Here is a 12,236-nt window from a genome sequence, read left to right on the forward strand (position 1 = left end):
ATATCATGCAGGTCCTTCGCCCACCACATACAAATAGGTCCCTGGGTTACAACATACAAAGATAATAATACAAATATAATAGGTTCCTCGCCCACTGCATAAGAATAGGTGTATAGCTGACTATGGGAGTAGGTAACTGGCTCACTAAATATGAACAGGTCGACAGCTGACTACAAAAGAACAGGTCCATGGCTCACTACATATGAATAAGTCAACAGCTGACTATATAAGAATAGGTCCACAGCTCACTACATTAATAATAGGTCCACTGCTCACTAAATTAAGAAAAGGTCCATGGGTCCCTACATATGAATAGTTCCAAGGCTGACAACTTAAGAAAAGGTCCCCAGCTTACTACATTAAGAATAGGTCCAGAGCTCACTACATTAAGAATAGGTCCATGACTCACTACATAAAGGATAGGTCCATGGCTCGCTATGTGTGAATAAGTCCACAGCTGACAACATAAGAATAGGTCCAGAGTTCACTACATTAAGAATAGGTCCATGACTTGCTACATGTGAATAGGTCCACGGCTGACAGCATAAGAATAGGTCCACATCTCACAACATATGAAAAGTAACCAGCCCACTACAAAAGGATATGTATCCCCTGCTCACTTCATAATAGGTCCACAGCTCACTACATACAAACAGGTCACTCGCTCATAACATACATAGATGTCACTCACTCACTCACTCACTCACTCACTCACTACATAATGGGTCCACAGCCACTACACAAGTAAAACTAACCAGCTCACTACAATAGGATGTGTATCATCTGCTCACTACATGCAAATAGGTCCACAGCTCATTATAATATGTATAGGTACCTCACTCAACAACATATTGAAAATTTACAAGCGATCCTTAACTAGCTGTAACATTTCTGACTGTAACATGTAACAAGAACTGACACCAGAAGGCAGTGATTATTCTGCCACACAAGGGAGCTGACCTTGGAGCGTGACTGCAGGTCCCCAATGAGCTGCGTGTAGTGTTGCTGCAGCTCCTCCTTCTGCCTCTGCCACGATGACTCCTGCTCCTTCGTCAGTGATGTCAGTTTGTCCAGCTGGTCTTCGTATGATTGCTGCATCGTGCTGATCTTTTCATCTCTCATCGCTACCGCCTCCTCCATTCCTCGCATCTAGTAACACAGCAATCAGTATGTCCTTATGTCTACGCCATACATGTCCATACGTCTCACCATCACCCCATCTAGTAACACAGCAATCAGTATGCCCTTATGTCTACCCCATCTAGTAACACAGCAATCAGTATGTCCTTATGTCTCACCATTGCCCCATCTAGTAACACAGCAATCAGTATGTCCTTATGTCTCACCATTACCCCATCTAGTAACACAGCAATCAGTATGTCCTTATCTCTCACCATTACCCTATCTAGTAACACAGAAATCAGTATGTCCTTATGTCTCACCATTGCCCCATCTAGTAACACAGCAATCAGTATGTCCTTATGTCTCACCATTGCCCCATCTAGGAACACAGCAATCAGTATGCCCTTATATCTCACCATTACCCCATCTAGTAACACAGCAATCAGTATGTACTTATGTCTCACCATTACCCCATCTAGTAACACAGCAATCAGTATGTCCTTATCTCTCACCATTGCCCCATCTAGTAACACAGCAATCAGTATGTCCTTATGTCTCACCATTACCCCATCTAGGAACACAGCAATCAGTATGTCCTTATGTCTCACCATTGCCCCATCTGGTAACACAGCAATCAGTATGTCCTTATGTCTCACCATTACCCCATCTAGTAACACAGCAATCAGTATGTCCTTATGTCTCACCATTGCCCCATCTAGTAACACAGCAATCAGTATGTCCTTATATCTCACCATTGCCCCATCTAGTAACACAGCAATCAGTATGTCCTTATGTCTCACCATTACCCCATCTAGTAACACAGCAATCAGTATGTCCTTATGTCTCACCATTACCCCATCTAGTAACACAGCAATCAGTATGTCCTTATGTCTCACCATTACCCCATCTAGTAACACAGCAATCAGTATGTCCTTATCTCTCACCATTGCCCCATCTAGTAACACAGCAATCAGTATGTCCTTATGTCTCACAATTAACCCCATCTAGTAACACAGCAATCAGTATGCCCTTATGTCTCACCATTACCCCATCTAGTAACACAGCAATCAGTATGTCCTTATGTCTCACCATTACCCCATCTAGTAACACAGCAATCAGTATGTCCTTATGTCTCACCATTACCCCATCTAGTAACACAGCAATCAGTATGTCCTTATCTCTCACCATTGCCCCATCTAGTAACACAGCAATCAGTATGTCCTTATGTCTCACAATTAACCCCATCTAGTAACACAGCAATCAGTATGCCCTTATGTCTCACCATTACCCCATCTAGTAACACAGCAATCAGTATGCCCTTATGTCTCACCATTACCCCATCTAGGAACACAGCAATCAGTATGCCCTTATATCTCACCATTGCCCCATCTAGTAACACAGCAATCAGTATGTCCTTATGTCTCACCATTACCCCATCTAGTAACACAGCAATCAGTATGCCCTTATGTCTCACCATTACCTTATCTAGTAACACAGCAATCAGTATGTCCTGATCTCTCACCATTACCCCATCTAGTAACACAGTAATCAGTATGCCCTTATGTCTCACCATTACCCCATCTAGTAACTCAGCAATCAGTAAGTCCTTATGTCTCACCATTGCCCCATCTAGTAACACAGCAATCAGTATGTCCTTATGTCTCACCATTGCCCCATCTAGTAACACAGCAATCAGTATGTCCTTATGTCTCACCATTACCCCATCTAGTAACACAGCAATCAGTATGTCCTTATGTCTACCCCACCTAGTAACACAGCTATCAGTATGTCCTTATGTCTACCCCATCTAGTAACACAGCAATTAGTATGTCCTTACGTCTACCCCATCTAGTAACACAGCAATCAGTATGTCCTTATGTCTCACCATTACCCCATCTAGTAACACAGCAATCAGTATGTCCTTATGTCTCACCATTACCCCATCTAGTAACACAGCAATCAGTATGTCCTTATGTCTACCCCACCTAGTAACACAGCTATCAGTATGTCCTTATGTCTACCCCATCTAGTAACACAGTGAATTGAGTATGTCCTTCGTCTACCCCATCTAGTAACACAGCAATCAGTATGTCCTTATGTCTCACCATTACCCCATCTAGTAACACAGCAGTCAGTATGTCCTTATGTCTCACCATTACCCCATCTAGTAACACAGCAATCAGTATGTCCTTATGTCTACCCCACCTAGTAACACAGCTATCAGTATGTCCTTATGTCTACCCCATCTAGTAACACAGCAATTAGTATGTCCTTACGTCTACCCCATCTAGTAACACAGCAATCAGTATGTCCTTATGTCTCACCATTACCCCATCTAGTAACACAGCAATCAGTATGTCCTTATGTCTCACCATTACCCCATCTAGTAACACAGCAATCAGTATGTCCTTATGTCTACCCCATCTAGTAACACAGCAATCAGTATGTCCATATGTCTGCCCCATCTAGTAACACAGCAATCAGTATGTCCTTATGTCTACCCCATCTAGGAACACAGCAATCAGTATGTCCTTATGTCTACCCCATCTAGTAACACAGCAATCAGTTATGTCCTTATGTCTACACCATATATGTCCATACATCGCACCATTACCCCATCTAGTAACACAGCAATCAGTATGTCCTTATGTCTACCCCATCTAGGAACACAGCAATCAGTATGTCCTTATGTCTACCCCATCTAGTAACACAGCAATCAGTATGTCCTTATGTCTACACCATATATGTCCATACGTCTCACCATTACCCCATCTAGTAACACAGCAATCAGTATGTCCTTATGTCTGCCCCATCTAGTAACACAGCAATCAGTATGTCCCTACGTCTACCCCATCTAGTAACACAGCAATTAGTATGTCCTTACGTCTGTCCCATCTGGTAACACAGCTATTAGTATGTCCCTATGTCTACGCCATATATGTCCACACGTCTCACCATCACCCCATCTAGTAACACAGCAATCAGTATGTCCTTACGTCTACCCCATCTAGTAACAAAGCAATTAGTATGTCCTTATGTCTACCCCATCTAGTAATACAGCAATCAGTATGTCCTTATGTCTACCCCATCTAGTAACACTGCAATCAGTATGCCCTTATGTCTACCCCATCTAGGAACACAGCAATCAGCATGTCCTTATGTCTACCCCATCTAGTAACACAGCAATCGGTATGTCCTTATGTCTACCCCATCTAGTAACACAGCAATCAGTATGTCCTTATGTCTACCCAATCTAGTAACACAGCAATCAGTATGCCATTATGTCTACCCCATCTGGGAACACAGCAATCAGTATGTCCTTATGTCTACACCATATATGTCCTTATGTCTCGCCATTACCCCGTCTAGTAACATAGCAATCAGTTTGTCCTTATGTCTACCCCATCTAGTAACACAGCAATCAGTATGTCCTTATGTCTACGCCATATATGTCCATACGTCTCACCATTACCCCATCTAGTAACACAGCAATCAGTATGTCCTTATCTCTCACCATTGCCCCATCTAGTAACACAGCAATCAGTATGTCCTTATGTCTCACCATTGCCCCATCTAGTAACTCAGCAATCAGTATGTCCTTATATCTCACCATTACCCCATCTAGTAACACAGCAATCAGTATGTCCTTATGTCTCACCATTACCCCATCTAGTAACACAGCAATCAGTATGTCCTTATGTCTCACCATTGCCCCATCTAGTAACACAGCAATCAGTATGTCCTTATGTCTCACCATTGCCCCATCTAGTAACACAGCAATCAGTATGTCCTTATGTCTCACCATTGCCCCATCTAGTAACACAGCAATCAGTATGTCCTTATGAAAGCGTTAGGATGACAGCTTACAATGATATGATTCTGGACCCACTGACACAAGGTGAACACAGCTAAGATGAGGAAAACTCGAACAAACCTGTAGAGTTTTCTGATTCTTTGATAAAAGTCCTCTTTGGGGTACATATAAGCATTAAAATGTCCATTTTAAAATCCTACGACAGTTGTAACAATAGTTTAATAAAAAATATTTACAAAACAAAAAGCACGTTTTTGTCTTGTGAGACCACCCCTACAGGGCCCCCTACAGCCAAGAGCAGGTAACTCTCGCCATCTACCTCGTACCTCACTTTTCATGCTGAACATGATCAGACAGAATGTCGGGAGGCGGGTGGCCGTACCGCAAGGACGACTTTCTTCAAAGAATCAGACACCTCTAAAGGTTTGTTTGATTCTTTTTCAGAAGAAGTCCTCCTTGGGGTACATATAAGCATAAGACAGACTCCCATAGATAGTGAGTCGGGAGTGGCATTCTGTCTGACAAAACTAAACCCATTCTCCAATGGAATCTACCACTGATCAGAGATAGCAAAACACACTTACCCAGTCACCTGACCGTCGATGTCAATCAGGCTGGGAAGTGGTTTAGGGCAGGAGTAGAAATGCCAAGCTCATGCAGCTGATTGGCTTAGAAGTATCAATCAACCCCACCTCCCAACCAACAATTTGGATGAGTATGAGGGACTGACAACAATTCCAGTAACATACACCCAGCCAGCGAAGCGTGTAGGGATGGAAATTACGAGTGAAGCGAGGTACAAGCGCCGTAAAAGCCAATTTGGGCGTGGGGAAAATGTCACCACCAAATACCATAACCAATAAAGGAGGAATGACATAACCCAACACCAGGAAGTGCAGAATGATGTAATCTTGATAGCTTAAGCGGCTAGAGAGTTACAACTCCGCCCACTGTGTGGAGAACAGTCTGGCCAAACCCGAGGCATGCGTGCGTGAGTGTTTGTCCAGCTAATAGGTCACGGATGCCCGTGCTCCGGCGGCTCCTAAACAGCCGCTGAGCAGATCTCTACAATGGGCAGTGCCGCTGCATGTATACCTCTGATGTGGTCACTGCCCTAACCGAAAAGAGTTTACAAGCCATCTGGAGCATTAAAACCATGGGAATATAGCCCAAACAAGACACCTTGAAATGGTTTGCTTGTTCGCCGAAATGCCAGCCAACATGAGTTACATTTGACCACTTTCCACATGGCATTGTGTAACCATAGCAGAACAGTTGTTTTTATCCTTGTTCTTGTGATATAAGCCTTGAGAGTCATACGGACATCTAAGACGTGCATCACGTGACAAAGGAGGCTGAGTAAATGCCGGAGATCGATAGGCGCCGTTACGGGAAAGGAGTCTGCGAACCTAGGGCTACAAGAGTCTGGCAACCTAATGCTGACCCTATCCATGTGACAGACGGTCAGCTCAGGATCCGATGACATTACGTGAATGTCACCGACCCATCTGCCAGACAACACCGTCACAAGGAAAGCTGCCTTCCAACTTAACAGCTGGAGAGAGCCGACAAATCAAAAGAGAGGACCGGGCATCCAATCAAGAGCGATTGACAAGTCCCGATGGGACTAATCCGCCAGACAGCCCGGTCGGATTCTGGCGCTGCACAATAGGGGTGGTGCCCCGAGAGTACACCATCGGAGGTGTGTGCAAAGCAGAAATAGCCGTGGAGTAGCCTCTGATGGAAGAAGCGGCGGAGCCGGCTTCTCATCTAGATTGCTGTAAAGGTCGCATCCTTGGATGCACACGCCAGATAATGACTACTGTCGCCATGTTGCCTAGCAACTGGAGCCATGTACATGTCGAGGCCACGGGAAACTAGAGAGATTGCAAAGCAACCCTTCTGAACCCCGTAAGGCGGTTTGGAGATGGGGATACCACGATACGCCGTGTCCTGAATCTCTCTCCCCAGAAAACCAGTCTGTGTAGACAACAGTTCTGATTTCTTGAGATTGATAATCCAATCCCGCTTGGTGAGAACACTCATCGCGGAAAGGATTGCGTGGCAAACGCTCTGAGTAGCCAGTCGTCTAGATACAGTGACAACACTTGCCCTGTGCCCTGGAGACCTGCGTTATAATAACATGACTGACTGACTGACTGAGTTTGGTTTTACGCCGCTTTTAGCAATATTCCAGCAACATCACGGCGGGGGACACCAGAAATGGGCTTCACACATTGTGCCCATGTGGGGATTCAAACCCGGGTCTTCGGCGTGACGAGCCAACGCTTTAACCATTAGGCTACCCCACCGCCCCTATAATAACATGAGTTTGGTGAACGCCCTTGGTGATGCCAAAGGGGAGCACACAAACCTGATAACACTTCCCGTCAAAGGAAAACACCTGAGGTATTTCCTGAACGCGGGGAGCATCGGGCTATGAAGGTACATGTGCTTGAGGTCGATTGAGCCTCCACAGATGAGATCACTGATCTTAGTGTCTTCATCTTGAAAGACGGAACCTCTATCATGTCGTTCAGCCCTTAAGATTAGTATAGGTTTGAACTCTCCATCCTTCTTGGTACCCAGGAAATAGGTGGAGTAAAGCCCCGCACTTTCCTGTCCCATAGGAACACCTGGATGGTTGCCTCATCCAGCAACGACTGGAATTCGGCACAGAGTGTAACAGAACCCAGGGATTTGCTGTGACTTTCTCCAACTCCCTTAGGAAGTCGGCGGTCAGCATGAAAATTGAGGTACCAGGTAGACGGCAAGAGTTACCTGCTCTTGGCTGTAGGGGGACCTGGGGGGCCCTGTAGGGGTGGTCTACCAAGACAAAAACGAGTTTTTTGTTTCGTAAATATTTTTTATTAAAATATTGTTACAACTGTCGTAGGATTTTAATATGGACATTTTAATGCTTATATGTACCCATACTTTTACATAGAATTATGGCAGCCATACTTCTATGATTGTTTTCAGGAAGGGAACCCAGAAAGAATATCTGACAAATAATGTGACACAGTAGTTCAACATCTGACTTTCAAGATTACCTTTTCATCAGCTTGTTGTAGAGAGTTAATCATGGCAACAACCTGTTGGTACACAGCCTCTGTCAGCTCCGTCCATGAGAACTGGTTGAAGCCCTTCTCCCTCGCTGGCACCACGATGCGCCCAGCCAGCAGGCGCTGATACAAACCATGCAGGAATGCCAGCTTTTCCTGAAAACAGAAAACATCATGTACAACATGCAGACAACACATGGGAGGACATATATGGCACAGTTCTGCCCAAACAGATTAAAATGCTTTATGTTAATGTAATTTTCTGATTAGAATTGATATCTTATACTTATCCTGACTCATGTTAAATGCTTGTCTCCTTCTTCTTGCGAATGATAGTGGAACACTTGAAATCCCTTGAAGTTCCCTTCTAAAAAGCAGACGTAAAATCATCACTCACCCATGAGTAGTCTCCCTTGCCTCTTTGGCGCCCTTTTTGGTCACATGACCAGCCATGTTTGTCACTCTCTCCGATTGTACACCCGACACCCGGATTTACAGGGAAATCCAGAGTGCCCTGAGAGGGGAGGTTGGGAGGGCTGACCTCATGAGTCAGGATAAGTATAAAATATCAATTTTAATCAGAAAAGTACATATTTTTCCTTATCCTGACTCATGCTAAATGCTTGCAGAATCCGTTGGAAATGGTGGTGGGTCAGGCCACTTCCTGGATTAACTGGCTGCTGTTTTACGTCCTGTATTACCCCCCATGGGAACTTATTACGGCACTGCTGATGATTCTATTCTTCCAAATTCCATCTGATGAGTTTGGGGGGAACCACAACCTGTCAGATTTCTTCCGATACTTCTCCTAACATTTTCATGTGGATTTTAGATAGAGGCTCCTTCAGGGACGTCTAAGGCTGAGCTGACATTGGTAGCGTTGTCCAGGCTCCTAGCTTCAGACGGGGAAGATCGTCGGGTGCGTGAGCCTTTGCACAGGCTTCCCTCTTCTTCCAAGTGCATTGGAGAGGTTGCTGAACCTTTGCGCAGGCTTGTAGTCGTTGTAGTGGTCTTCGTAGCAGCTTTCTCCTGCACGGACATTCCATCATCGACATCATCTGGTCTGTAAACTGTTGCATAAACAGCCCCGGGTTGAAGTTCTGCGATGTAAGCTGAGACTGCTGCAGGGTTGATGATGCTTCTGAGAACGATGAGGCCTCTTCTAAGGTACGCTGCACTTGAGAAGAGTTGACGCTGCTGCTATCTCTGGTCCCCGATGTCTGCGTTGATAGAATGTCTTCTGTCAATGTCTGCGCTGATATAGTTGCCGATGTAGCTGTAGAAGCAGGCTTCTTCTTCTTGCTGACAACTGTGACTTCAGGTATCAGGATGGGGGAATCAACATACATGTCTGCTTCTTCCGGAGGTACAATCTCGGCAGAGAAGGATCTCGTCTTCTGCGTAGAGCTGTGTAGAGACAAAGTCTTAGGGGTTGTAGCCTTCTTCTTCTGCGTTGAAGACGATCTAGTCCTCTTTTGTCTACCAAGAGGACAGCTCCGTTGACGACGATCTCTTCTTATTCGAGTCGGAGTTCATCAGTGGAACAGCGACCTGCCCTCGTAAAACGTTGGGTAATTCACTGGAATTATGAACATCAGCAGCAGTAGTTAACACACGGTTATCAGCGCAATCACTCGATTTACCAGACATGACTTGTGAATACCATCTAACCCAGTCCTTTGCACGTCCATGAATGGAAAAAAGGTAATTATTTAATTCAAAAGTGGTTAATTTCTGACAATGTTTACAGAGCTGGAAGAACATAAAGTAGTGCAATCAGGACATAATAAATTTGGGTCAGCCGTAGACAGCAGGTACCTACAACGAATACAAGTTTTCATCAAATGTAAACACGATGAAAAAGCATGTCAAACAATGTATAATTTAGACATAATTCCAAACCATATTAGTAGTATACAATCCTAAAACCGTATACAGCTATAATTTAGATGTAAAGGTCCAAAGAGAAAGGATATGTGCCGTGTATAGGGACCCAGGTGCTCTCAGAACCGTCCTCAAAGGGCAAAGAAGGAGAGTGACAAACATGGCTGGTCATGTGACCAAAAAGGGTGCCAAAGGGCAGGCTACTCATGGGTGAGTGATGATTTTTCAGTCCGGAAGGGAACCTTGAGATGACTATCATTAAGAAGAAGGAGACAAGCATTTAGCATGAGTCAGGATAAGGAAAAAATTATAATGCAACAACAACATGGTTGTGGTAAAACAAGGTAACAGAGAGTTTGAAGTGTTCCAGCAATATTCAACTATATGGCGGTGGTCTGTAAAATGGTATCAGAAATATTTTACTGGACATTAGTAATATCAAAAATACTTCAAGCATAAGATATTAAAATGAAAATGAGTAAAGTGAGCAACCATCAAACACAAGGAGGTGAAACCTGTGAGCGGTAACACTGTGACATCTATCACACCACCCCAGATTAGTGTAGAGGCAAACAGGGATGAACAAACACACCTTGGGCTGGTACGCCAGACATGCCACATGTTGTATTGATAGGACTGATCGGAATATAACATGTAATGTTCATGAGTACCTACACTGTGTTGTCAGGGACCACACAGCTGCTTTACAGTAGGCAAGCAATGATTCAAATATCTTATTATTTCTTTCATGTTCTTTACAAAAGCCAGTCGTTCCAATTCTCTCACAATGCTGGTATCCCACGGACATTACTTGTGCTTGTAAACTGACAGTGTTAATAGTGAGTGTACCCTTCATGTGACATGTAACCAACACATGGGCACTGTTCTACGAGCAACTGCAGCTCAATGTCTCTCATAATTCCCATCCTTCTTTTGTCATTGACCTTTAGTTGCTTTGTAGAACTGAGCCTTGAGATGAAACAAAACCATGCTGTGTTAGCACCAACCCCCATCACTGCACGCCACTCCCCCTCTCCCTGCCCCTCCCACCTGATGCAAGGGAGGTGTCCAGGAGGGGGGGAGGGTCATGAACTCCCCTTCCCCCTCACATACCTCGTCCTCTGCCCGGTGTCGCTTAACCAGCTTCATTATCTGAAACACACACAGTATGTTCACAATATCACAGCTGTAACACAAGAACACACATGCTATGTTTAAACTCTCCACAATACAAAACATACATATTACACTTTCACTCATTTCGTTTCTATACTCATAGAAATGAATAAGGAACACATGAAAGTACAAGTGTTCCTTTATTTATTTCCAGAATTTCACTCACAGTGCAATACATACCTTGTGAAGAAACCTGGAAAAGAATAATGGAACACATGCACTTCCATGTGTTCCCTTATTCGTTTCTTTGAGTATATTTATAATGAAGCAGTAAGTACAAAGTCAAACTTGGGACTTAACTGAAAATTACATATAGCAGGAAAACACTTACAAGCAAATCTACTTCTATCACTACACATTCATTTATAACAGTTCTCTGACACAAGATTCTGTAAAGATAGGTCACAGGTAAAACTACGAACAAAGAAGAATACTACTTCTTTATTACGTTAGTGTGCACCTACCTCCTCCTAGAGTTGTGTGTACATCAGTGGGTACCTACCTCCTCCTACAGCCCTTGTGTACATCAGTGGGTACCTACCTCCTCCTAGAGTTGTGTGTATATCAGTGTGAACCTACCTCCTCCTACAGCCCTTGTGTACATCAGTGGGTACCTACCTCCTCCTAGAGTTGTGTGTACATCAGTGTGAACCTACCTCCTCCTACAGCCCTTGTGTACATCAGTGTGAACCTACCTCCTCCTAGAGTTATGTGTATATCAGTGTGAACCTACCTCCTCCTACAGCCCTTGTGTACATCAGTGGGTACCTACCTCCTCCTAGAGTTGTGTGTATATCAGTGGGTACCTACCTCCTCCTACAGCCCTTGTGTACATCAGTGGGTACCTACCTCCTCCTAGAGTTGTGTGTACATCAGTGTGAACCTACCTCCTCCTACAGCCCTTGTGTACATCAGTGTGAACCTACCTCCTCCTAGAGTTATGTGTATATCAGTGTGAACCTACCTCCTCCTACAGCCCTTGTGTACATCAGTGGGTACCTACCTCCTCCTAGAGTTGTGTGTATATCAGTGGGTACCTACCTCCTCCTACAGCCCTTGTGTACATCAGTGGGTACCTACCTCCTAGAGTTGTGTACATCAGTGGGTACCTACCTCCTCCTAGAGTTGTGTGTATATCAGTGTGAACCTACGTCCTCCTACAGCCCTTGTGTACA

At 44.4% G+C, this 12,236-nt stretch overlaps 1 protein-coding gene across 1 annotated transcript in view; it reads right to left on the minus strand.

Annotated features, from left to right (window-relative positions):
- Window positions 1–12,236, minus strand: part of LOC124291868 (coiled-coil domain-containing protein 171-like) — an 84,404-nt gene that overhangs the window by 20,977 nt on the left and 51,191 nt on the right. The window contains 3 exon segments of the mRNA XM_046728934.1: window positions 947–1,149; window positions 7,990–8,157; window positions 10,999–11,037. Coding sequence (XP_046584890.1) covers window positions 947–1,149; window positions 7,990–8,157; window positions 10,999–11,037 — 410 coding nt within the window.

This window comes from Haliotis rubra, unplaced genomic scaffold, assembly GCF_003918875.1.
Source record: "Haliotis rubra isolate DU_JTF1 unplaced genomic scaffold, ASM391887v1 Scf50, whole genome shotgun sequence".
Classification (NCBI taxonomy): Eukaryota; Metazoa; Mollusca; class Gastropoda; order Lepetellida; family Haliotidae; genus Haliotis; species Haliotis rubra.